Source organism: Aotus nancymaae, unplaced genomic scaffold, assembly GCF_030222135.1.
Source record: "Aotus nancymaae isolate 86718 unplaced genomic scaffold, 86718_ANA_hifiasm-v0.15.2.pri h1tg000046l, whole genome shotgun sequence".
NCBI classification, from domain to species: Eukaryota; Metazoa; Chordata; class Mammalia; order Primates; family Aotidae; genus Aotus; species Aotus nancymaae.
In genome coordinates this window covers 22,410,902-22,438,732 of record NW_026988460.1, presented here as the reverse complement: position 1 = coordinate 22,438,732, position 27,831 = coordinate 22,410,902, and the positions used below count along the sequence as shown (strand labels likewise).

General features: G+C 40.3%; 1 protein-coding gene across 8 annotated transcripts in view; it reads right to left on the bottom strand.

Annotated features, from left to right (window-relative positions):
* Nucleotides 1-27,831, bottom strand: part of ATG7 (autophagy related 7) — a 277,334-nt gene that overhangs the window by 151,559 nt on the left and 97,944 nt on the right. For 6 of the 8 annotated variants that reach the window (XM_064362017.1, XM_064362023.1, XM_064362019.1 and 3 more), the window contains one exon: nucleotides 18,335-18,415. The exons of 1 other annotated variant lie outside the window; for it this stretch is intronic. In XM_064362017.1, coding sequence (XP_064218087.1) covers nucleotides 18,335-18,415 — 81 coding nt within the window. Of the gene's footprint in view, nucleotides 1-18,333; nucleotides 18,416-22,309; nucleotides 22,363-27,831 lie in introns of those variants that run through there. One more of the 8 variants, XM_064362024.1, reaches the window with a different exon arrangement.

Sequence of the window (27,831 nt, the reverse complement as noted above, 5' to 3'; positions counted from 1 at the left end):
AGTAATTGTATCACAAAGTAATTAATGCTTTTTGCCTTAAAATCTGTTTTGTCTGATAATATAGCTACACCAGCTTTCTTGTGGTTCGTGTTTATTAAATTTATTCTTTTTCACCTCATTTTTGAAAATTCAATACTAAAATACTATGTTCTTATATCTTTTTATTTTCAGTCTTTCTGTAAGTTTAAGATATAATACTTGTATAATGCATATAAACTTAAAAACCTGGTTTGATAATCTTTTTCTATCATCAGAATTTAATAAATTATGTTTAATGTAATTACTGATACATATGGGTTTAAGTTTACCACCACTTCCTGTGCTTTGTATCTTGTACTTGTTTTACGTTCTTTTATTTTCCTTCTTTTCATCATTTTTCCTTAGTCAGAAGTTATATAGTTTTTCTATTTGTTTCGTGTTTAGTCTGTTAATTACAACATATATCCTTGACTTATCTCAGTCAAGCATTAATTCATCTGTTTAACCTCTTCCAAGACAATGCAAGAACCTTAAAACAGACGAACAGACTAATTTCAATCACCTCCTTCAAATTTTTATGATTTTTCTGTCTTGCATTTTAAATCTTTTTTTTTTCTTTTGAAACAACATCTTCCTCTGTAGCTTAGGCTGGAGTGCAGTGGCATGATCTCAGCCCACACCAACTTCCACCTCCCAGGTTCAAGCGATTCTCCTGCCTCAGCCTCCTAAGTAGCTCAAATTACAGGTGCCTGCCACCACACCCAGCTACTTTTTTTTTTTTTTTTGTATTTTTAGTAGAGACAGGGTTTCTAACTGTCTCTACTAAAAATAGTTAGGCCAGGCTGGTCTCTAACTCCTGACCTCAAGTGATCACCTGTCTTGGCTTTAAATCTCTATTTTAAAAAGTCCCACTCAACACTGGTATTTTCTTATACAGTAAATGTTCACTTAGAGTTACTCCCTTTTATTTTATTTTTTTGAGACAGTCAGGCTGGGGTGCAGTGGTACAATCATAGACTACAGCCTCGAACTTCTGGGCTTAAGCAATCCTCCCACCTCAACCTCCTGAGTAGCTGGAACTATAGGTGTGCACCACCAAACCTGGCTAATTTTTGCATTTTTAGTAGAGATGGGGTTTCACTGTGTTGGCCAGCCTGGTCTCAAGCTCCTGACCTCAAGTGATGTGCCTGCCTCAGCCTCCCAAAGTCTGGGATTACAGGTGTAAGCTACCATGCCTGGCCTAGAGTTACCCCCATCTTTAACTACTTTCTATACTTTTAATGTTTTCCATACTTTTGACTTAACATTTTGGATCACTTTCTTTCTACCTGCAGAAGAACTGTTAAAAGTCCTTTTTGTGTAAACATGCTGGTGGTAGACTCTGTTCTTGTCTATATAAAATACCTTTAACCTTCACTTTTACCTTTCATTCTAGAACAGTGTTTTCTGCAGGGTTTAAAATTCTGGGATGCATTGCTTTCCTTGAGCACATTAAAGAAGTTATTTCCATTGTCATCTGGCTCACACTCTGCTATTGAGAAGTCAACTATAAGCCTGCCCATCATTCTTCTCAAGTTAATGCCTTTTTCCCATCCCCCACTGCTTTTAAGATTTCTTTAGATTCCATTTTCTGAAGTTTCATTATGATGGATCTAGATGTGGATTTAGTTTTATTTGTACTGTTATGAATTTTTTAGGCTTCTTGGATTTGAGGCTTGATGTCTTTCACTTGTTTCAAAAAAAGTTTATCTATAATCCCTTTCAACATTGCTATAGAACCATTCTTTCTCCTCTTTTTTCTAGGTCTCCAATTATGACTGTTAGACTTTCTCACTCTATCTTCTACCTTCTCTTTTATATTTTCCATCTTTGTGTATACTGTGCTTCACTTTGAATAGTTTCTTCTAACCTATTTTCCATTTCACTAATTTGCTCCTTAGTTGTGTATAATTGCCTATACATGTATTCTTTTTTTTTCAATGTTCAGGTCTAGATTTCCATTGTTTTAAATCTGAAAAGCCATATTTTAGAGTTTCCAGTCCCCAATACAAGTTTGGGCTTTTACTTCTTTTAATGCTGTAAGAATTGTATTTTATATTCTATGTCTAGTAAGTACAACATCTAGACTCTCTGAATGTCTGCCTTTCTTTTGTCTTTGCTTCTGCCAACTCTCACTTATGGTACCTTCTCTTCTTGTATGCTTGGTTACCTCTTTGGCTGGATATTGTAACAGCAAAATTATCTATATAAATAATTTTAGGACTAGGATCATATTTCCTTCTAAGATTTCACTGCTTTTACCTGGCACCAATGATCATTACCTGAACAGAATTATCTTAATGCAAGTAAGGCTTAAGGTTTCTGGGGTACTTAGATAACGTGAAACTGTTACAGCCAATGTCAAGGATGGTTTACTTCCACTTCACCCTTCTTCCTACGTGTATTTCTTGATAGGGTTCCAACCCAAAATGGAGAATGATTTATAAGGGTTCTCAGGCTTGAAAGGACCCAGACTACAAATTTTAACTCCTTCACCATGAAAGGACTCTAAAGGTGTGGCTCACACTCTCAACTTCCCTTTTCCTGATCAGCAAATGCCCATAAGACCAAAAAAATGGCCCTAATGCTAAGGCTTACTCCTCTGTGTTTACCTTCTCTCTCAAATCTCAACTCAATAGCTCCTTTTAATAGTGATTTGATGTTTAGAAGATTTTTAGAAGCAACTGATCCAGTTTCTTTAGGTGACTTCAGTAAGAGAGCTGGCTTGAATCACCTGGCCTATTGTTTTCTTTGAAGAATAGTGATAGCTCTTAGTAGTAACTTGCCCTTATATCACAGAGAAACTATAAAGGATAAGAGTTCGTTCAAGCTACAGTTCCTGTAATTTACTCATTCTATGACCCTGGACAAAGATTTGTGTACAAAAATGAGTGAGGGATACAACATCTCCACACAAATCAGAAGATCAGATAAAAGAATGCAAAAAAGCACTGAGCTCAGTGGCTCATTCCTGTAATCCCAGCACTTTGGGAGGCTGAGGCAGGCAGATCCTGAGGTCAAGAGATCCAGACTATCCCGGACAACATGGTGAGAGCCCATCTCTACTAAAAAATACAAAAATTAGCAGAGCGTGGTGGCAGGTGCCTGTAGTCTCAGCTACTTGGGAGGCTGAGAAGGAGAATTACTTGAACCTGGGAGGCAGAGGCTGCAGCGAGCTGAGATTGTGCCACTGCACTACAGCCTGGTGACAGAGCAAGACTCTGTCTCAAAAAAAAAAAAAAAAAAAAAAGCTTGAAAAAGTGTACAAAACTGGCCAGGCACAGTGGCTCCCAGCAGTTTGGGAGGCTGAGGGAGGAAGACTGCTTGAGCTTAGGAGTTTGAGACCAGCCTGGGCAACATGGTAAAACTCTGTCTCTATATAATACACAAAAATTAGCCCAACATGGTGGCATGCACCAGTGGTCCCAGCAACTCGTGAACACAAGAATCACTAGAACCTGGGAAGCGGAGGTTGTAGTGAGCAGAGATTGCGCCTCTGCACTCCAGCCTGGGCAACAGAATGAGACTCTGTCAAAAAAAAAAAAAAAAAAGATAAAAAAGATTTCAAAAAGCCTACAAAACAAACAAAAATTATCATTCTCTTCTCTCTTTTCTCTGCCCCATGGTGAGCTATTCATCAGTGGATCTGGCTAAGACACTAGGGCAGGCCAAAGGTCAGTTGACATTTCAGATCACTCATGAATTGCTGGCAACATTATACAAGATATAATATTCCAGGGTGAAACAAAGAGCTACCTATTACCTGTAATTTATTTTTAAATATTTCTGAATACACAGTATGAATGCATGGGAGTATATGGGAACACATACAAACCCTTCCTCTCTCCCTCCCTTCCTCTTACAGGTAGCTAGTTAGTATCTGAGGTACCCTAATCAGGAATGCATATTCTAGGTGTGGCCATTACAAATCCATCAGCTATAGCTTCAAAATCTATACTAGAAGATTCCCTAACAAGTATAAAGGATGGTAGAAATGAAAATAAGATATGTGGGCCAGGCGCGGTGGCTCACACCTGTAATCCCAGCACTTTGGGAGGCCAACGTGGGCGGATCAGAAGGTCAGGAGTTCCAGACCAGCCTGGCCAACATAGTGAAACCCTGTCTCTACTAAAAATACAAAAATTAGCCAGGCGTGGTGGCTGTCGCCTAAAGTCTCAGCTACTTGGGAGGCTGAGGCAAGACAATGCTTGAACCCAAGAGGTGGAGGTTGCGGGTGAGCCAAGATATTGTGCCACTGTACGCCAGCCTGGGCACAAGAGCAAAACTCCATCTCAAAAAAAAAAAAAAAAGTTATGTATGTGTTGGCTGGATATACTGTACAGGGATCTTTTACCTTGCATATATATGTGGGTTGTAAGAATCTGGCAAACCAGGCAGCCTAACACTCTCTGCAGTGGCACTCTGGGCCTAGAACTCTGGCCCTGAGTCTGGACACTTAACAGAGGATTCCATCACCTGTGCCAATGAAAAGTTTAGGTATGTCCTGTAATGAGAATTTTTCTGCATCTGTTTCTACCTAACCTTTTACGTGAGGTACATATCCAAAGGACAGGTTGGGGCTTTTCCCAGTCCATAGGAACATGCTGAATGACTGACTTTTGTGCCTGCTTGCTAATGTTCTTATCTGTGGCAAAATTTAGTCTGAGACTTGACTTTGTTACAGACCACCTGGTAGCAACAAAAACTTCTAATATAGGACGTTACCTTTGTTACAGATCACCTGGTAGCAACCATAACTTCTAATATAGGACATTACCAGTTTCTACCAAACAAATAAAAAAACTTACACCATTAGGAGCCACGAAACCAGTTCAGCTCAGTTTGCAACAATTGTGGTGCATCGAATTTCCTAAATGAAGCCTGTTAGGACATAACCTCAAAGTAGGAATATTATGATTGTGATCAGACTGATGTACATACTTGCCATCCAGACCCTCCAAGAGAAAGGCTGTTTCTCTTCAGTGGGAAAACCACAGGAAGCTACAGAGACAGCCTTGGGGTGTGGGTTTTGCTGGGCCTGGGCGCCTGCCAAAAATACCATCATTCTGTTTCTTGGCCCGTAGAATGCAATGATACCCAAGTTTTTTTTTGTTTTGTTTTGCTTTTTAATGATTTCCCCAAAACCACCTGGACTCTGTATTCCATTCAAAATGATGTCATTTAAAGAGTATCTGTATTCAAGGGAATATATGGGAGGCAGCTATCCTACTTCAAGTAAATGCAAATCAGAAATATTTGCATTTTCAAAACAGCACTGTCTTGGACTCTTAGCAGCTGCATGTCCCTGCCCTCCAAATGTTTTTTAAAATACTTAAGCTGAAAATTAACCAAAATGGAAGATGAACTATGTTTGTCGTAAACAGTTTCTTGAGAAAAAGCTTTTAAATTCTCAACCTCCAGCCTGCATCTATGCTAAAGGACACCTAGAAGTTGCTCTAGCCCACATGATTTTCATGATGATACAGTCTGAAACACAACCATAAGAAATACATTCCTCTGGGTATCAGGATTCCCTTTTCGAAGGACAAGATCTCCAAAAACAGCCTCAAGGAGCCCTAATGAGTTCTCAAAGCTGCTAAAAATTTAAAGTGAAATGATTTCCCCCCTAAACAAGTACAATGGAATTCTAGGCATATGAATTAATCCTACCACATCACTGAAAGATGATTAATATGGTAGGAAAATGAACGACAAGTTGCAAATCTTGGACTTTCATGTAATTTCTCTGAGCCTAATGTTCTCTCCATCTGATACACTGGGAAGTGCTCTTGCTAGCTAATTCATAGGACACTGGAAAGGGATACCGGGAAAACATCCATAAAATGATGCCAAAGGCACAAAGAAATGCTGTGGCACTTGAGAAGATGAAACCAAGTCAGCCAATCCTCCCTGCCCATGTTGCACTGGCTTCAAACCCATTTATAGCTGCAGTAAGAAAGAGCGAGATGATTGAGGCTAAGAAAGGCTTCCAAGAAGCAATGTGGGACAGGGACAAGAACCGCTGTGCTGGCAGGCAGCAGGCATGACACTGAGCCTAGCACTGCCATGCTGGGTCTCTTCTGTCCCTGCCTCTAACAGCACAGAGAAATTCAGAGGGAACACAGGCAAGAAGCCTCTCCCAAGATTTATGCCAGCTCATCTGAAGTTGTAGGCTTATCGTTGGCCACAAATACCTGAACAGACCCTCCAGCCCCTGGGAAATGAGAATTCATCCTTCCCACCAGTGTATGCTCCAAAGAACATCAAACCTCAACTTCATTTTGGTAAATAATTAAGCTCCTAGATTTACAGCTGACATGACAAGAAAAGGGAAAAGGAAAGAAAAAGACAAGGAATCTAAAAACCTGCACATTACTATTTGCTCACGTCTTGAGGCCAGGCCCTTTTTAAAAGAAAATGTTCATCCTTTTTTGTTCCCCTCCCTTTTTGTCAACTTCTAAAGATGGAAAGGTTTTTATGGCCGTAAATGACAAAAATGAGTGCATTCAGGAAAGGAAATGGTAACGGCACCTGATCTCCGCTCAGACAGAGGAGCAACGGAAAACACTGACAGAGTGCCAACTACGTGACACCCACCCACACGAGCTCTTATTCCATCTTCATGGCTGTGGTACTGCAACTATGTTATACCTGAGGAAACCGAAGCTCAAAGTTTGAGATGCTTGCCCAAGGTCACACAGTTAGTGGGGAACAGATAAAGCCAGTGCTCATTGCTACTGCACTAACCATATAAAAATGTCCTGGCAGCTCTTAGCTCAAAAGATTACAACATTTTTGAATTCCCTTCTACTAGTGTTCTCACTTATTCACATCCATTTTAAACCTTGCAGTACTTTAAAAAGTTTTCAAAAGTTTTCCTGCAAATTGCTTACTCTTTTTATTCGTAACACACAGCTTCAAATTACTTTCTGGGGAAAAAAGAAAAATCCAAACCCACCACCCACAAAAGTCAAAAATTTACTACACTGAGGCTATTAAGAGGAAAATATTGGCCAGGCACGGTGGCTCATGCCTATAATCCCAGAACTTTGGGAGGCCAAGGCAAGTGGATCCTGAGGTTAGGAGTTCAAGACTAGTCTGGCCAACATGGTGAGACCCCATCTCTACTAAAAATACAAAAATTAGTTGGGCATGGTGGCACATGCCTGTAATCCCAGCTACTCAGGAAGCTGAGAGAGGAGACTTGCTTGAACTGGGACCCAGGAGGCAGAGGTTGCAGTGAGCTGAGACTGCACCACTGCACTCCAGCCTGGGCTACAGAGCGAGACTCTTAAAAAAAAAAAAAAAAAAAAAATGGAAAATACTGTGAGAGAAGTAATTTCCCAAGAAGAACATAGCAAACTAGCATAGCCCATATGAAACATGCAGCCTCCCCCAGGGAACACTGTGAAAGGGTCCATTTGTTGGGACTGCAGTCCTTCTGCTGAGTGGGATAGGATGACATAGGTATCATTTTCCAGGTATACTTTCAGTGCCTATTGGAATATTCTCAAAAATAGGAAGTAGTGAGTGATTAGGCAAAGACAGCAGATGGTGTTAAATGAAACTCTTGCTCCTCCAGTACAGCTGGGAGACACACATGTGTTTTTGTTTTCTTATTCAGACATCAGTCTATTAGCAAGTCATTTTGCACTCATTTTTTAAAAATCTGTGTGCCTTAAAAAAAAAAAAAAAAAAATCTGTGTGCCTTATGATTGAAATCAATCTTCCTCATCAGTCAGGTCAAATTGAACTAATGAAAACATTGTACATGGGTATATTAGCAATTTTATGGAAGGTTTTACTCAGGCAACAAATAAATGGTCTTCTTTAAGAGAGCGATGTTGAGTTCACATTCAGTGTTTGGGATAAGGAGGTTTCAACACAACAATAAGTAATAACCATTTACCTCAATCCTCACTTTCATTACCCTCAACGTCCTTTAAGGAAGAGCTGACATATAAAGAAAGGAAAACACAAAGTACAACTGAGAACGAAGAGAAATCCAAAATTTTCCCAGGGCTTCACACATACAAAAATACGCTCTCACATGGATTTCTATCCCAAGTTGGAATGCCAATAGAGTTCTTAAAAATATCCAAATGCTTCAGTGAATCCAGAGTCAATTACAAAGACACCTAAGCTGCCTAGACTTATGACAGGTGAGTTCTGACTACTTAGGAGCATGTCCATTCAATACACACTCCACAGTAGTCCTTGGGCGGCTGAGCATATATTCCAGTGACGCTGTCCTTCTTCAAGACTCTGCTGAATGCACACTTGTGTACTGTCAAGATGGCTCCACTAATTTGCAAAACTTGCTCATGGGTATTCTCCCACTGACTGTTCACATTTGGTACACTTGCAGTAGCTTAAGGCCCACATAGGAGGTATTTTCCCATTTTTGTCTGATGGCTGTAAACTCAAGATATCTAACTTTGGTATGTGATTTAACCAGCCATTAGATATTCTAGAGAAGAAAATCATGTAGCTTTTTCCATGTTTTTTTTAAAAAAAAAGCACTAACAAAACTTTCACAATGAAAGAATTACTTAAAACTAGGGAAGGCCAGACACTCTAGAAAACTCTGATAAGTTCATATCACTATAATAAATACAATATAAGATATTATATGAACAAGTCATAAGGATAACTTGCGGAGTAAGACGTTCTCAAACAGTTCTTTCACATATTCTTTATTTTATTGAGACAGGGTCTCTCTCTGTTTCCCAGGCTGGAGCGCAGTGGTGTAATCTTGACCCACTACGACCTCCGCCTCCTGGGTTCAAGGGATTCTCCTGTCTCAGCCTCCCAAGTAGCTGGGATTACAGTACATGCCAGCATGTGTGGCTAATTTTTGTATTTTTAGTAGAGACATGGTTTCACCATGTTGGCCAGGCTGGTCTCAAACTCCTGACCTCAGGTGATCTGCCCACCTCAGCCTCCCAAAGTGCTGGGATTACAGGCCTGAGCCACCACGCCCAGCCTCTTTCACATCTTCTATGGCAAAAAGGCTACAATGATAAGTACCTTCAGAAATACTTGAGCAAGAAGGCCCTTTAGAAAAATAAAATGGGGACATTTAAAAATCCTGCAGGAGAGCAAGCAAAAACTTTCAAAGAGTTCATTGTGATAATGCATCCTTTCATAAAATATTAAGTCATCCTTGATGACTCTCAAAGGCTTGTTTTAATACACTCTGGAAATGATCTTCTAATACAATAACAATCACTGAACACATCAACTAAAGCAAAAGAAACAGTAAAAGCTGGAAAGAAGCTTAGCTGATATATATTCAGAACATGACAGTGTAACATTCAATAATTCTACCACTTACAGTGTAATGACAAGTTATACCTCCAAACTAATAGGCAAAGGGCATTCTGCTACTGTGCCTCAGCATCCTACCAGACTGTGAGCTCCTAGAGAGTACAAGCCATCTTTTTCTCCCATTTTGCTGTTCATTTATTTATCAACTGAATCATTCATTAAATTTTCTCACCATTCACAACATAATCAGTTCCTATCTCCAAGCCGGGAACATTTCCTGAGTAAAAATGTTCTAATAATTTCATATAGCTGAATGATGGAATCATGTAGTATATTACTTTACTATCTTGCCCAGAAGGATATCAGAAACTTCAGAGGCTATTTTATTCACTTTTGTATCATCTAAAACTATATCATGAAATTGTTGAATTGAATGAGATGGCAGTGGTCATTAAAATAAACTCATGTAAATATATATATATTTAGGTATTTATTTATTGATTTATTTAGAGACAGTCTCATTCTTGTCACCCAGGCTGGAGTGCAGTGGTGCAATCTTGGCTTACTGCAACCTCTGCCTCCTGTGTTCAAATGATTCTCCTGCCTCAGCCTCCAGAGTAGCTGGGATTGTGGGCACCTGCCACCACACTCAGCTAATTTTTGTATTTTTATTAGAGGCAGCATTTCACCATGTTGGCTAGGCTAGTCTCGAACTCCTGACCTCAGGTGATCCCTCCACCTCGGCCTCCCAAAGTACTGGGATTACAGGCATGAGCTACCATGCCTGGTCTTTATTTAGGTATTTAAAATAATCTATTTAAATAGGGATATATATCATATATAGCCTGTGTGTGTAAGAGCATATATGTCCATAAAAGCTTTCCCAGTTCCAGGTGATGGCTCCCTTGTTTCAACAGCTGGGTAGCAGTTACAACTCCGTGTTCCTCCCTCCCTATCTTACCAAGTTATTGAGGGTATAGGCAAGAGGATAAAGATGAATGTACTATATAAATTTAAAAAAAAAAAAAAAAGGAACATCAACAGTGGCTACTTGGGGACCTCTGCCCATTAGGAGTCAAGTCAATGCCCCTTACTAGCAGAGAGAGAACTAACCTTTGAACTCTGAGCAGAGTTAGTACTGTCCTCCATAACCCAGCTGGATATAGCTGGGCCTTATAAAGAAATACAATAGTTGATCAAGAGGCTACACAATCTCAGAGACACAAAATAAAACTTAGTGGTAAATGAGCTCCTGCATCTCCCTTTACTACAGTTGAGGAAAATTAGTTCCCAGAGAGATGGTGAGTTCCCAAAGCCGTAAGGCCAGCCATGGTGGGACTGGTTGCAACTCTCACATACTAGTGTCTCATCTAGGAGAGCTTGGGAATGGTACCAAAGAAACACTCAGAGAGCAATGGTGCTTTACTAGGATCCACAGGCACATTTCAGGGACTTTATGAAGCCTCTGAAATTGTCTGTAAAAGTGTGTGGCTTTGCATTTTTAAGGGGAACAGCAGTGACTGCTTTCATCAGTCTGAACACAATCCATGACTCAAAAAAAAAAATTTTTTTTTGAGACAATCTTGCACTGTCAACTAGAGCTGTAGTGTAGTGGTGCAATCTTGGCTCACTGCAATCTACGCCTCCTTAGTTCAAGCAATTCTCCTGCCTCAGCCTCCCGAGCAGCTAGGACTACAGGCATACACCACTGTGCCCAGCTAATTTTTTTGTATTTTTAGTAGAGACGGGGTTTCACCATGTTGGCCAGGATGGTCTCAATCTCCTGACCTCATGATCCACCCGCCTTGGCCTCCCAAAGTGCTGGGTTATAGGCGTGAGCCACCACGCACGGCCTCAAAATATTTAAGAATGTGCTTGAGGATAAGACTAGAAGTGAATGAAATTCCAAACTAAAAGGAACCCAATTTTTCAATACCCTGAAGACTCTGCTTGGGCCAGGCTGCCAATGGAACCATCTAAGGCGAATACAGCCCTAAACTTTCTTGTCCGAATGGTAAAAAGAATCCTGTAAGAAAAAAATGTGTCTGAGAAAACCAGATGTGTCTTTGTGACCACAGGTGACAGGGAAAGGAGTAAGCATCACAAGCTCTAGCTACTAATTAGGTGGTCTTGAAAACCACCGGTCAAAAGTAACGAGCAAGGCTGCATTCTCTGGAAACATGGAAAAGGTTTTAACCATCATTGTCAAGAGACACGAATGCAAGGTTTCTGCAGGGCAGCCTTGGCCTTCAAATCCCTGATTCAATCCCTCCCATTGTACCTGTGTGTGAACAGTGAGCCAGAAAAAGCTGCAAGTAACTCAGCAGACCTAATGTAATCACAGGGGTCTTTGTTTTCTTATTTCTGATGTCAACACCAGTCCCAGGAGTGGGCAAAGGCCTTGGAAATTGGCCACAGGGAACTAGATACACATCAGCCATTGCAATTTCCCTGGGAAACAGAAAATATTTTCCCCACTCTATGGATGAGGAAATAGAAGCAAAGGGAGAAATGTTCAAGGTTTTTAAAGGCAGTGAAGAGCCAAGATTTCTGAGGTTAAGGCTCATAGCTAAATACTCCTCAACAGCTCTGGCTGGATAGTCCATCTCCTTTTGGGAACCAAGCAGTTCTGGAGATTGGAGAAACACTAGTTGCTAAGGACAAGATGTGGGATACAGTTTACACCACACAACCGTACATATGGAATCCATCATACATTAAAATAGAAGATTTGAGGCCTTGCTGGGTAAATGAGATAGGAAAAGAGAACCTGGGGGTTACTCATCATTTTCCAGATCAGAGATTTATATCCCTTTTGGAAAGGAGAAGGAAAATCTGGCTGCAGCCCAGTTTTGAGTAATATTTGCCACTGAGAAGCTGTATGCAAAGATTCCTGGCACACGCTGCAGAGAGCTCTTCCGATTGGGCTCCGACCAGTCCTTGTAAATGACTGAGATTTAAAACCCTATCAAATCTGAGAAGCAGGGAGTATCCTCAATACAGCACCATAAATCCCTTATAGTAGGAATGTTCAGGGAAAAAAGATGTCTATGTATACCTACATATATATATATTTTTAAGTCATCAAGTGTTAAGATCAATTAACAGCGATCTAAATAGCTGGATCATATTTTCTTTCTTCTTAAATACATTTTCTGCAATTAAAAATGCATTGCTTGTAAAATAAAGGAAATTAAAAAAGAAAAGCTAAGTAAGTATCAGTAGAAAGCCAGAACCTATCTCATCCAACTGATTCACTGAAGAAAAGAAATGGAAGCAAGCAGAGTGGGGGAGCACCTTGCCTGTGGTCACTTGGCAGGCCAGCAAGACCTTGGAAATCCCCTGACTTCCTGCCCTCCACACCACCCTATTGCAACTGCCGGATTCCTTAGGCTAGGAAACCCCCTAAAGGCTCGGTATTAGGTGAGCAAGAGTTTTACATGGAATTGTAAAATTCAAAACAGCAGCTTCAAGTATTAGACATCTACCAGATTCCAGCTCTAAGGATGGCCAAAATTGAAATGGCACTCACAAAGACAAGAGGATGATTTGTAGGAAATTGGGTATCCCAGGCTCAGCCATAACTGCTGTACTTAACAACTTTATAACTGTGCCATGTTTTGTTGTCTCTGGCTGTTATACATGCAATTCCCCACTGCCTGAATTCCTCACATTCTCTCTCCCAGGTGTTTCTAGAAACTCCTACTTGACCTTTCATATCAACTCAGAAGCCATCCTCTGCAAGGCCTTCCCCTGGTCATCTCCATTTACAAAATTAATTAGTATTGGGATGCTGTAACAAGAGCACAGACCTTGCTGTAGGGTATTTCACAATGGAACAGATCATTATTGGCTTATAAGTCTGTCTCACCCTCTAGACAGTGTTCCTTGAGGACAGTGGCTATTTTAATCATCTTTGTATCTCTGGCACACAGCAGGGACTCAAATATCAGTTGAATTAAATGAACGTCTGCCAATAGACACATGGTAAAAATTTAACCCTTCCTTCCAAATCTATGATTTGCACATTTCAAGGTGGTGCATTTGCAAAACCCTTAGGTGACAAGCTGCTTTGGGACAGAGGTTTCTTTTTAAAGTTTAAGTAGCTAAGTTTACTTTTGGTATTTCATGCTTCTCTTTTTCGATGGGGAGTTGGCGGCACGGGCATGACAGGGTCTTGCTCTGTCACCCAGGCTAGAGTGCTGTGGCATGATCATGGCTCACTGCAGTCTCAACCTCCTGGGTTCAATGGATCCTCTCACCTCAGCCCCCCAAGTAGCTGGGACTACAGTCACGTGCCACCATGCCTGGCCAATTTTTGTATTATTTGTAGAGGCAGGATTTCGCCATGTTGCCCAGGCTGGTCTCAAACTCTTAGCCTCAGGCAATCTGCCCACCTCAGCTCCCCGAAGTGCTGGGACTGCAGGCATGAGCCACCATGCCTGGATTTTCATTCTTCTTAACAAGAAAATATGATAGAAGAAAGGTAGGATTATATAATATCAAAAAATAAATAGGCAGGCTGGCTATGACAAAGGCCAAAAGAAAGTACGATTCACCATCTGATGTCACCAGCTGGCATTTATTATTCCTACCCAACCCTCCCCCTATCACTCCTCAGGACATATGCCTAGATACACACAAAAAACTAATAGCAAGTCACTCTGAGGAGTTTAATCATAACCCATCAACAGAAAAGCCTATTGCATAGTCAATGCCACAATGAGTATATTAGTGTTGCTAACCACTAATTAAAATCTCAAGATCAGGTTTCTGGGCACATCTTGCTACATCTGCACAGGTCCCAGATGCTATGCAAACCAAGTTTGGAGCCTGACTCTTCCATAACAGGCTGTTCCTGCACTATCACAAAGGTTGTGAGTAACAGAATTGTGCAACAACAGCAAGAATACTCTGCATACAGTCTCCTCTGGCACAGACCTGCTCCTGACTCTGCAGGTCTGAAAAAAGGTTTTGGTCAACTTCTGGGTCCCAGAAACAAGGCTATTATTCCATACAACACCTGAAGGTGCCTAGCTTTACTTCTTATAGCTAAGGAATAGTCATAATACTCAACATACTTCCCCCTCCCCAAGAATTGCCTGGGAAAGGGTACCTGGGAACCTTCTGCAGTGATGGTAAAACTCTAAAATCTTGATGGGTAAAACTCTAATATCTTGATGATGTGTGTATACATTTGTTAAAACTTAAGAGTTGTTTTAAGATTCATGCATTTCAACATACGTAAATTTTACCTAGTAAAAAAGAACTGTGCACAAATAGGAACTGTAGGTTCTAGGTTTATTTTCCATAGTAGTGTGGGCTAGCAACTTTTAAACTACTTCCTGTGTATTTGAGACATCAGTAAGTGAGTAGATATATCTAGGACAGGGCTGAGTGTGGTGGCTCACTCCTATAATCCCAGCACTTGGGGAGGCTGAGATGGGTGGATCACAAGGTCAGCAGTTCAAGACCAGCCTGGCTAACAGAGTGAAACCCTAAAAAATTCGCCAGGTGTGGTGGTGGTCGCCTGTAATCCCAGCTCCTTGGGAGGCTGAGGCAGGAAAATCGCTTGAACCTGGGAGGCAGAGTTTGCAGTGAGCTGAGATCACAGGTTTTTCACTGTTGGAAAAAGCAATTACAAATATGGAAACGGGATAAGTAGCACCACCAAAAGGGATATAATATATTACATAACTCCTGACGTGAGGAGACAGCATCACTTCTTTGGTATTCCCACCAAAAATTCATAACCTCAATCGAATCATAAGGAAATGTCAGACAAATCCACATTGCAGGGAATTCTACAAAAATAACTGGCAAAATATCAAAACATCGAAGTTAAGAAAGACAAAGAAAGATGAAGTAACTTTTCCAGATTGAAGGAAGCCAGAGAGACATGACAACTAAATGCAATGTTTGATCCTCAACTGGACCCTGGTCTGGGAGGAAAAACCTATAATGAACATTAACTGGCACAAATAACAACACTGAATATGCAGCCTGGGGATTAGAAAATAGTATTGTGCAAACATTAAACTGCTTGAATTTGATAAGGGTATTGTGTTTAGGTAAGAGAATGTCTTTGTTCTTTGGGATTTACATTGAAGCATTCAAGAGTTGTAAAGGATCACAATGTCTCCAATGTACTCTCAAAATTTCAAGAAAAAAATCGGGGGCGGTGCGAAGGGAAGAAGGAGGGATTGGAGGAGGAGAACACATATACATGGAGCAAAACATTACCAATGGGTGAATGTGGTTAAAGCGTATACAGGAGCTCCACTTAAAATTATATCAAATAGAAAGTCACCCAAAAATACTCTACTGCCAAAAAATATTTATGTGAAAGGCTAACAATAACAAAGTAACTTAATGCGCTATAAGAAATTCTTTCAGGAATACTGATATTAAAATTCAGGAATATTGATTTTAAAATTACATTTTTCCCTCTGGTAGTAATGCCATAATACTCTAGTTAGCTTGGAAGTCCTTGCAGAAGTAAAAAGCAACTCATATAAACTTCAAAAAAGGTCTTTTGAAATTTCACTGACAAATACCATCTGTTTAGAAAGTTCTACAAGACAATCAGTAGAAATTGGAATGAAATTGACTCCTCACCACCCACCTCTCCCCCCAGTTCTTCAATATTTTTCCTCTAAGATGGAACAATTCACCCCATCATGTGCCAACCTAAGATCATATAGGGCAAGAAATGATTTGTGGGTAAATGCTCTGACTTTCCTGCCTTAGAAGCAAAGCACTGTATTCTTCCCCACCTCAGGCTACATAAAAAAGTCCACACACACATATATACACAGAGAGCGAGATGTAAGAGCAATATACATATTGCTTTTTTTGTTTTTAATGAATAAGGTAATGAACAAGTGCCTTATGACTCAGCAGAGCTTATTCTACTTCCCCAATCTGTCTCTGGAGGGTGGGGGGGGGAGAAAACATACTGAAAACTACCAAAGGAAAAACTTACTTCATGAATGTCAAAGGAGAGATTTTTAAAAGTCATTTTTAGCCCCAAAGAATCTTTTAAAACAATAACTATGACATGACTCAGTATAAAATGTATTATGCTAAGTATACATTAAGAAAAAATTCACATACACAAAGATGAAAAGGTAATTGGATTTGTCATTTCAAAGTTATTAACATTGGGTTTGCAGATAATAGAGAATGACAATCTCCTAAGCGAATAAAGAAGGTAGCCAAGTAAGTAAATGCTGCATTTCTACTGTAAGGAAATACGTGCATCAATGAAGCAACCTTTCCAGCACAAAAGAAATTTAATACCCAGACCACATGAAAAGTGATCGCTATGGGAATAGCACAGCTGTTAAAATCCAAGTCAGTTTGTATTAAATCGTCCAGCATGTTTATGTAAAGCAGGACTCTCAGAATGACCACCAAGAGGAAATAATTTTCATAACAAAAAAGTGATACCTATATTTAATTTAAAGCTTATGATAAGTGTGAAAGAAAAATGCCAAGCTATTCTCTTTTAAAGTTTATAAGAAACACCAGTTAGTTGGTATGCTTGTGATTCTTTTATAAACAGTATAAACAGTATCTCAAAGGCTAATTTAATTAGAAATAGAACGAGAAAGAATGAGTGTTTGCATTTCACTTAGAGAACCCAATTATCTTTATTTCATTGACTAGCAGACCAACATAAAGCCATAGAAAATGTTCTGGCACCTGTCCCAAATGATTTCAGTATGAAAATTAACACTGCCAAGTTATTTTGAGATCAGTTGGTTCAACCATTCAAAGGGAGAAAAAAACTGCTCCACTAAAGATGTAGTATATAATCCTAAAACTTGTATTTCTGAAGATGGAGGTGCACACAGACATCCTTGAGGCCCTGGCTTGAGCACATACACCTTAAAGGAAACTACAGAAAGAATGAGCTCCTGGGTAACTACAGACAAAGGGTAAGCTTAAAATGTCAACACAGGCATTTGGGATGCATAATGATAAAATGGGCACAGTTTACTTTGGAGGCAAAAAGAAAATAATTAGTCTAAATTTTTGAGCATCTAAATGTAACCAAATTTATTAACATTGCTTGTCAATTTTACATCCAATTTTCAAAGAAACTGGTCAGGATCATGCTTCCCATAAAATATAACCCAAGTACAGTTTTCAAAGAAAGCTTGTCAACTCAAAATAGAGAAAAACGTCCCTAGAATTCTATTTCTTCCACAGTGGCAGACAGATGAAGGCTACACAGAAAAACAGTCCCAAATTATATCTGAGAAGCCACAGTTGGGGATTGGTGACCACCAACATTATTTTGCATAGCACTTCAACATGAAAATCTTTACTTATCAGCAATCATCAGCCTTAAGAGCCCAGGTCAAGTCTGAGCATTAGAAGGCTGAAGGGGACACTTGAAAGGAAATCAGATATCACATACAGTGTAACATGTAAAATTCACTCAGATGGCATCTGAAAACCTATTAAAACATACGATGCCATCACTACAGTTTTGAGATATATCAGCCATTTCCCATTACGATGGCTAACATACCAGGTCTATTTTTAGAGCTTCTGGAAAGATCAAAGCTAAAGGGGCCCCTTTAGTGGCTCCCTATCCAGGCCCCTAATCTCTGTTTACTTTTTCTTTGTAATTATGTGGATCTGTGGAAGACTCATAGCCAAGGCTGCCTCACCCTCAGAGTACGATTTAAAAAATTGCTCTGTGAGGGTCCCCACTAGGAGGGAACCCTCTGGGGAGCAACAAAGAACAGTAAAGTTCAAGTTCAAGACAAAATTAGCATGACACAAGTACTGATACAGAGTTAAAATATTCAACTCGGTCTCCCTACACTATACATTTTCTCAGGCTGGTTTTAAACCACTGTGAGAATTAATACAGATCCATGAAAACAAAGTCCTTTCTGAGTGTTTAGACCCCACCCTTCCCCCACAAAAAGCCCTTAGTTGGTTTCAATGGCTGTAGCTGGTGAGGCTGTGGTCAAATGCTGATTTGCTCACTTTTAAAAACAAGTCCCTCCAATGCAAAATGACTTACTTTGGAAGAACAAGCTGTACATTTGTCAAATGCCAGGCTGACGGGAAGGACATTATCAAACCGTGAAAGAAATCCCCGGATCTAAAAACAAAACAAAACAATTCACATCAAACACACAATGACCCATCTATAAAATGCACGTCTGGTTTCTGACAAGTAGGAAATGATTAATATGGCAGTCCAGATAGAGATTATGAGCAAAAGTAAGTTCAAAATGAGTATTTTCCCTTGTAATGTAATCCATTTGCAGAAGAGTTATATTAGGTCCTTTATTCCATTAGGAGCCAGGGCTTACAAGCTTTTCAAATATTTCTGGCCTAAAAACAAACTGATTCTAAAATACAAAAAGCAAGCTCTAGTATCTAAAGCATTGTTTTAACAAATGTCTTCCTAAATGTAACAGGTCCACTGGTATACTCAACTCTTAGCTCCCATATGTGTTCTAGTGAATATGGGATAAATACACATTTCTACGAAATGATTTTGGGTGGGGTCTCACAAGGGAAGATGACTTGGGGACTGCGGAAGGCAGAAATGGCCCTAAATATATATATATCCAGTTATTTGCTTGATTTGGAATAGAGATAAAATGTAAAACATCATCAGATTTATGGGGAAACAGCACCACCTTGAGCATGAATTTCTGGACTACAACTTGAGTTACATTTCCAGAGTATCAGCTATAATCAGGTTTTACAAGCTATGACTGCAGTAATTTATTCAGAACATTATGGCTCTATAGACTATACTTACACCAAAGAGAAGTTTTAAGCTGTTCTATATCATAAAAATATGAATGATAAAATGTCTAAAGTCTCCATAGGACTTAACATTTATAATAAACCAGACAACACAAATCTTCTCATGAGTTAATTTATTTGACTTTTCCAACTCCCCATTTTATGTTGAAAAACCTCAGTCTCAGAAAGAGTGGCAGCTTGGCTCAGGTAAACAGTAAGTAATGGAGCTAAGATTCAAAAATGAACCTCCTGATACAAACTTGGCCCAGGCCTGAGCTTCTCTCTCTGCTTCCCTCCCTTTCATAATGTCACAGCATTTGTCTCCAACACTACGTTTCCTCACAATTTTAAGTCTCACTTCAATAAACAGAAGATCGAACCTACCTACACGTTAGCCATCCTATTAACATGATACCCACTCCCTCAATCCCCACAAGCTGGAAGGAAATGCCTAGAGCAATTTATTTATTTTTTTTTTTTTTGAGATGTAATCTCACTCTGTCGCCCAGGCTGGGGTGCAGTGCCATGGTCTTGGCTCACTGTAACCTCCGCCTCCCAGATTCAAGTGATTCTCCTGCCTCTTCTCTATTTTTAGTAGAGACAGGGTTTTGCCATATTGTCCAGGCTGGTCTTGAACTCCTGACCTCAGGTGATCCACCCGCCTCGGCCTCCCAAAGTGCTGGGAGTACAGACGTGAGCCACCGAGCATGGCCTAATATTACACATTTATTCTGCTTATTTCCTATAAATGATATCACACATGACTGGCTTCACTTAGCATAATATTTTCATCCATATTCTATCGTATGTCAGTATTCCATTCCTCTTTACTGCCAAATAATATTCAATTGTGTGGCTATACAACATTTATTTAGCCATTCATCAGCAAATGGGCATTTCTCTTGGGAACATACCTAGGAGAATTACTGGGTCATATGATTAACTACTTAACATTTTGAGGAACTGTCAATTTGTTTTCCAAAGTGATCACACCATTATTAAAATCTTGGTTGGGTGCAGTGGCTCATGCCTGTAATCCCACCACTTTGGGAAGCCAAGATGGGCGGATCATGAGATCAGAAGTTCGAGACTAGCCTGGCAAACATGGTGAAACCCTGCCTCCAGTAAAAATACAAAAATTAGCCAGGTATGGTGGCACGTGCCTGTAATCCCAGTTACTCGGGAGACTGAGGAAGGAGAATTGCCTGAACCCAGGAGGTGGAGGTTGCAGGAGCTGAGATTGTGCCACTGCCCTCCAGCCTCACTGGGGATGGGAAGGGGTAGGGAGTGGAAACTCACTAGGCAAAGTGTGAGGGCTCCAAGTTCTTCACTTCTTTGTCGTTACTTGTTATTGTCTCTTATAGATTACAGCCATCCTAGTGAGTATGAAATGGTATCTATGTATGGTTTTGACTTGCATTTCTCTGATGACTGGTAATGTCAACCATCTTTCCATGTGCCTCTTGATCATTTGTGTATCTCTTTTGGAGAAATGTCTATTCAAATCATTTGTCAAGTTTTAAACTTTTTTTTTAATTGCTGAATTGTAAATCTATTACATATTCTGGATAAAGGTTTCCTATCAAACGTAACATCTGCAAATATATTCTCCCATTATATGGGGCTTTTTGGTTTTTGTTTTTGATACAGGGTATTGCTCTGTTCTCCAGGTTGGGGTGCAGTGGTGTGATCTCAGCTTACTCTAGCCTTGAACTCCCAGGCTCAAGCGATACTCCCAACTCAGCCTCTCCAGTAGTTGGGACCACAGGCATGCCCCTCCACACTCAGCTAATTCTTTAAATTTTTTTTTTTTTTTTTTTTTTTTTTTTTTTTTTTTTTTTTTAGAGAGATGAGGTCTCGTTATGTTGCCCATTCTGGTCTTGCACTCCTGGGCTCAAGTGATCCTCCCACCTTGGCCTCCCAAAGCATTAGGATTTCAGTCATGAGCCACCGTGCCCAGCCTTTTTGCTATCTTAAAGCACAACAGTTTATTTTAGTGAAGTCCTAGTTACCATTTTTTCTTACATTGCTTGGTCTTTTGGCATCTTGTATAAGAAACCATTGTCTAACCCAAGGTCATAGAAATTTATGCTGTTTTCTTCTAGGAATTTTTATTTTTAGCTCTTACATTTAGGTCTATGATCTATTTTGAATTAATTTTTGAATATGGTATGAGATAAGGGTCTAAATTCATTCCTTTGCATGTGCAATCCTGTTGTCTCCATACTATTTGTTGAAAACAGTATTCTTTCACAATTGAACTGTATTGGTTTGCCATAAATGATAAGGGTTTATTTTTGGACTCTCAATTCTTTCCATTTATCTATGTATCTATCCCTCTGCGAGCACTTAACTGTCTTGATTACAGTAAGTTTGAAACTGGAAAGTATGAGTCCTCCAACTTTGTTCTCATTTCCAGGATTGTTTTGGCTATTCTCGGTCCCTTGCATTTCCACATGAATTTTAGGATCAGTTTGAGTACTACAATTACTTTAAAAAATGTTTTTATATTTCTTGCTTTTAGAGGACAAGACAGGATGAACTACTTGTATTTACTCATAGCACAGTGATTTCTTCATAAGGTAATAAATTATGAAATGAATAAACAAGCAAACATAAACAACCCAAAGCCTACAAAATTATTCAAATCTGGACTACACAAAGAAAACAGGTCCCACACAAACCCCAAGAAAAACTCTAACTTGCCACCATTCATATTTCCGGGCGATTTGAAGCCCTTCCACATCATCAGTGCTTTAAATCCCCAGTATTACAAATGAACTGAGTTCCACAATATGCTCTGCATTGCATTCCCTCAACCTTATAAAAACTACATGAAAGTTAAAGAACAGAGGTTGATACTTAAAATTACCATCATACTTACATATGCCTAGAAATCCCAGAGCAATCTAAACTCGAAGTACCTTATGCAAAAGTCCTAATAAATATATACATACAAATTGAGAGAGGCCAGGCCCCAACTCCCAATTTAAAAAGTTAAAGATTTGTCCTTTGCTTGGGTGGAGAAAAGTTCACTATGACATTCCTACTTAGAAGTATGCAAAGTCTATAAAGCAAATGCCTTCACTCATTGCTTTTCTAAACTTGCCTCATCAGAAGTCCCTGGAACTTGATTCAAAAGGTCTGGGGAAAGGCCCGAGAAATTGCAGGTTTAATAAGACCCCCAGGTGGTTCCCATCAGGCAAGGAGGGAAACAGGATACTTTGTTACTAACCTTAGTTACACCTTCCTGTGGTTTGCGCTGGACCACTCAGCATCACCTGTTAGCTGTCAGAAAACGGATGGAAGCACTTAGCAAGCCTCCAATTCTTCGTGCATTTTCTAAAAATAGCACCACATCACCTAATTTTGCCCAGGTTAAATTAACATTTAAATTAAATTAAAAGGCTTTATAAAGTGGTATCAAAGGTATTTTTCCATCCACACAGGGAACTAAGGCCTCTTGCTCAAAGTAAATTCTCTACCTTTTGGAGTTAGTAATAACTTGGAGTAAGTCTCACACAACTTACTCTCAACTTTTTTTCTACTCATATCTATTGTCAGTTTCTCCTATAGTCAGGTAAGCATTAAACGGCTTTTTTTAAAAGTTAACTCTTCCTGTAATAAAAACGATAAGCACATGACAGAAAACAAATGAGCAAACAAAACAATCCATACTCCCATGACATAATTACTTCCATCTTTTTTTAAAAAATTTATCTAAATATTTAACTTTCTTTTAAACAGCCTCCCCCGAATAGTTTTCTCCTTCTACCCTCTTGAAAACATTGCCACTTTCACACACACACACACACACACCTGCCCCTTACACACACATGCCCCTAACCTACCAACTTTGCAGCCAGTAAGAGGGATTCCTCAAGAGTGGCCAAACCTGGCCTCCCTCTGCATATTTTTAACATTTCTATTACTTTTTTTTTCCCCTTAGTACAGAAAAATATACAGAAAAAATAAAAATGGCCCATACAGAAATTGGATTGCTGGCCGGGCGCGGTGGCTCACGCCTGTAATCCCAGCACTTTGGGAGGCCGAGGCGGGTGGATCACGAGGTCAAGAGATCGAAACCATCCTGGTCAACACGGTGAAACCCCGTCTCTACTAAAAATACAAAAAATTAGCTGGGCATGGTGGCTCGTGCCTGTAATCCCAGCTACTCAGGAGGCTGAGGCAGGAGAATTGCCTGAAACCAGGAGGCGGAGGTTGCGGTGAGCCGAGATCGGGCCATTGCACTCCAGCCTGGGTAACAAGAGTGAAGCTCCAGCTCAAAAAAAAAAAAAAAAAAGAAATTGGATTGCTGGTTGTCTGGGGCTGAGGGTGGGGAGATGAACTGGGAGAAGGCACAAGGGATATTTTTGGGGTGACAGAAAAATTCTGTATCTCATTTGTGGAGGTGGTAGTTACGTGAGTGTATACACTTGTCAAATTATATTAAAATGGGTTAATTTTACAATATTTAAGTTATATCTTGATAAGGGTGATTTTAAAAAATGGTTTATAATCTTAATTTTTCAAAACAGTGCAGAGAGGTACAAAATGAAGACCCTAAGTCCCTATTACCTCCAATCCCTCTCCCTGCAAAATAATCACCAATATTAGTGTTCTGTAGAAACTTCTAGAACAAAAATTGTATGCCTAAATTAGCTCTACAATATTTGTATCTTTGCCGCCCCCAGAATATTAAAAAACCCACCCAGAAATTACAGAGCCTAGAAGAAGCCCAATTACCTGTGGTTACTTGCCTCCAGTCCCACTCATTACCCCCAAGCCAAAAAGAGCCAAGTGCTTTGAGTGGAAGTCCGTTGTCAGATATGGGGCACCAGGTTGTAGCTAAGCTTGGTCTTAGGAGACAGGACACACTGTCCTGACCGTGGGGAATGAAAACATGGCCGACAGGATGCAAAAAGCATCAGAATAGGGCCTTTATATAGTCGTTTGGCCTCGGTCCCGGGCTGTTCCCAGCTGGATGGCGTGTGGTCCGGCAGGAATTCATTAGGCACACCTGCGCATGTCTAATTAGCTTCCAAAGGCGCTCAGGCAGGAACACCTGTTGGGGCTGGAGATGTGCACTGGGGACGAGGTGTCAAGGGTCCTTTTAGAAACACAGCTAGTGTTGGTGGAAGCACAAAATTCAAAGAGCAAGATTTTGATCTGTGCTACCTTGACGACTTAAGTACTTTGTCCCAGGTGATGCCATCAAGAAGCCTTTTCTTCATGGACTGAAGCAGTGGTTCTCAAATGTCTAGTCCTTGGAGGTTTTCACTCAGTGGCTCTAGGATGGGCTGGGAAATGCATATTTTGAAATGGCGCCTCAGGTGATTTTGATGGAAGGCCAGGTACGGGAATCCCTGGATTAGGCTGTCTTCTGATTTAAGATGAAAGGACTCAAATTCTATTCCCAGAGCCACTCGTATAACCTCCAGTGTATTCTCCATGCAGCAGCAAAATCTAATAATATCACACCTCAGCGTTCAATGGCCTCCCAGTGCCCCTGGTTTGAAGGTCCAAACATGTCCAGTGGCCTCTGCATTTCTGCCTTCTCTGCTATGCCCCTTCTACTCGCTGTCTCACAGGTAAATTGGCTTTTCCCTTCCTCAAACTCCCTGAGCACCTTTCCCAGCCATTGTTTCCGCCTTTTCTATGTTCTCCCCACTGCCCCACCACCGCTAAAGCACTTAATCCTCTCCCCATTCCCTTTCAAATAAACAACTGCTCCCTCCTAACCTTAGAAGCCAGACAGAAACACATGTCTGGAATAATGTGGAAAATGATATGAATAGAGGAAACACTAAAATTTACTGAATTTCATGCCTGTGTTTAGGGCTCCTGGGTGTTTTCATAGATTGCATCTCATTTTGGCCTCACTACCAACCTGTGGCCTTCCTCCACTCTCCAAACAGGGACATAGGAGGCTCAGGGAAGTGACATGGCTTGCCCAAGTGACCACAGCTACCAAGTGGCAAAGCCAGGAATCTGAATTTTGTTCTTTTTGGCTCTAAAGCCTGAAGAATAAAGCTGAAAAGCAAAGAGGTAGAAAGGAAGAAAGAGGCTAGAGAAATTTAATATTAAAAAAAAAAAAACTCCCAAATCAAAACTTAATGTCTAGATGGCTTAACACCTATCAGGTGGATTCAATTATCTTTAGTCAATTATGCCCAGTTGGCTGCAAAATAAATAGATTAGGAATAGAAATGGGGTTTCTTTCTTTCTGAACCACCCACCCCTGCTGGTGTTTACACCTAAGCTGAGTAAAATCAGCTTCAGAGCCAAGACTCGATGGGAGGCTAAGATCCAATGCCCAGAAACAAACAGCCATTCTGAGAAGGCACAGTTGCAGCCACAACTGGAACCTGCTGCTTTAACTTCACACTAGTTTCCAGCAGGCCTGGCAATATTTCTAAAGCTTCGAGTTTGCATAAATAAAAACTAGCTCCAAACTGCAGATCAATCTTGGATGTTGAAAAGAGTTTTAATCAAGTTCAATGCCAAAATAGAGAGTTTAGCAATTGCAAAACCCTAACCACACCACAATGGTCTTTGGTTTCAGCTAAGAGCTTCAGCTCCCACCACTGGCCCACCTCTCACTATTAAACTAGCATCACCAAAGAGGTCGAAGAACTAAGCTGGATGTGAGCCAGTGTTATCCTTAGAAAAAAGACTGCAGAATGGAGAAAACCTTCCCAACCACTCCCTCTCCACTCGCTGCTTTCAGAGCTTTATGAGAGTCTTTATAATTTCCTTTTAAGGAGTATAGGTAAGCTTCCATTTTAATTAAAAGTGAAAGAGAAAGATGAAACCAATATTTACAAGTGTCTCTTACGTGCCCAGACCTGTGCTAATGCTTAGTATATGTGACTTAATCGTCCATGAATTTCAGGAGCTTATTACATTATCCCCATTTTACAGATATAAATCATGAGGTTCAGAGAAGATAAGTAACCTGCCCATGGTCACACAGGGACAAATGCTACGAGCTGCCTCAAATGGTGTTGTAAAATTAGATAGTGAATGTGAAATTAAGATACAAAGCTGGGGTTCTAATCAGATCTGTATGATCACAAAGCCTCAGGCTGCCTTCCTAACAGGCACCTCTTAAACAGGACAGCTTCATCCAGTGGGCAAAACTCATGGGGCAAAGTGACATCCTTCAACCTATAAAGTTAGGTCCGACTCCTCTTGGGAAAAGAGATGCCATCTGAGATGCTTCTGAACTCTGACATTATAATTTATCCTCCAGGGAAAGGGAAATCTTGACTCTTCTTTTAGGACCTCACAGAGGAAGCCCAGACATTGTTAGACCTACACCCAGATCTTTCCTTGTATTCAGAGGCCTCCCAACTGGACCCAGACTCTACTACATCCAAATGGCTTGGGATACATAACACCTTAGATTACCCCAAACACAAATGGAACTCAACACTGGGTGATCTTGTGCCAGTTACTTAACTTTTCTGAACTTCATAGTGCTTGGCACTTGGCATAGATTACCTGTTGAGTGGATGGTTGGATGGAGGGAGGGAGATAAGATGAATAGGTCACAAACTATAACTGATACAGTGAAACATGAGGCCTGCCCATTTTTTCTGCTATATCTATCATCGTCAACTAGAAGGGTATCGAACCATAGGGGAAAGGAGTTTCCTTTCCTGGGCTACATCTCAGGAAACATGCTCTTATTGCTTATCTGATAAGGTTTCCCTCCTCAGCAGCCCATCTGTCCATATCCCTAGAAGCACACTGAGATAAGTATTTCTGAACATAGTAAAGAGATCTTTTCAAAACCTAAAGGCCTGAGGACTTGGGGGGCACAGCCTGCGTCAAAAGGCCAAATAGCCTGAGATATGGCTAGAGATCCCAGCAACTAAATTAGAGATTTCCCAGGTCAGGTCCCTCCCAGGGTCCTGCCCTAGTTTTGGCTTTGTATTACTTTTCTGAAGCTAAAAGAAAAAAATTATGAGGCTGAGAAAACCCTGGGGTTGGCAAGTGCAAACTCAGAAGAGTGGCATACACATTCAGAGTCTTTTTTTTTTTTTAAATCAGTACTTTAGAACAAAGACTTCATTCACCTAAAGACAAAAAGATATGAACTGCTTGGTCCATAAGTGAGATAAAGCAGGAGCGCTCCATCAATGACCTGGGTGTTTGGACAACTGTTGTAGCATCACCTTGATTCCTTTTTTTTGAGACAGGGACTCCCTCTGTTACCCAGGCTGGAATACTCCCACCAAAGAACCAGAAAAGGGATCTGGCCTTGCAGAGCTCAGCCACCACCCTAGGAGCCAGGAAAAATCAGTCTTTCATTCTTTCTTTTTTTTTTTTTGAATAAAAGAACTCTGTTGATGGGAAGCAGAAAGAACACCACCACTATGCAAAGATTTGTAATGAAAAAGTTCCATCTACAAAAGACAATAGACTTCAAAGAGTATACACTACATGATTTCATTTACAGAAGTTCAAAATCAAACATCTCCCATGGTGTTGAGAATCAAGAGATGCTTACCTCTATGTAGGAAGGAGGCACTAATAATCGGAAGAGACATGATGGGGGCATTGAAGATGCCTGACAGTATTTTGTTCTGATCTGTGTGCTGGGTATAACACTGTGTACATTTTGTGATCATTCATCACATTACCACTTAATGATGCGTGGGATCATCTATATGTATTCCACACATCAACAAAATGATTTTTTGAAAAATTCTATTTATAGACAGAAATTAGCTTATACTTACTGCTGCC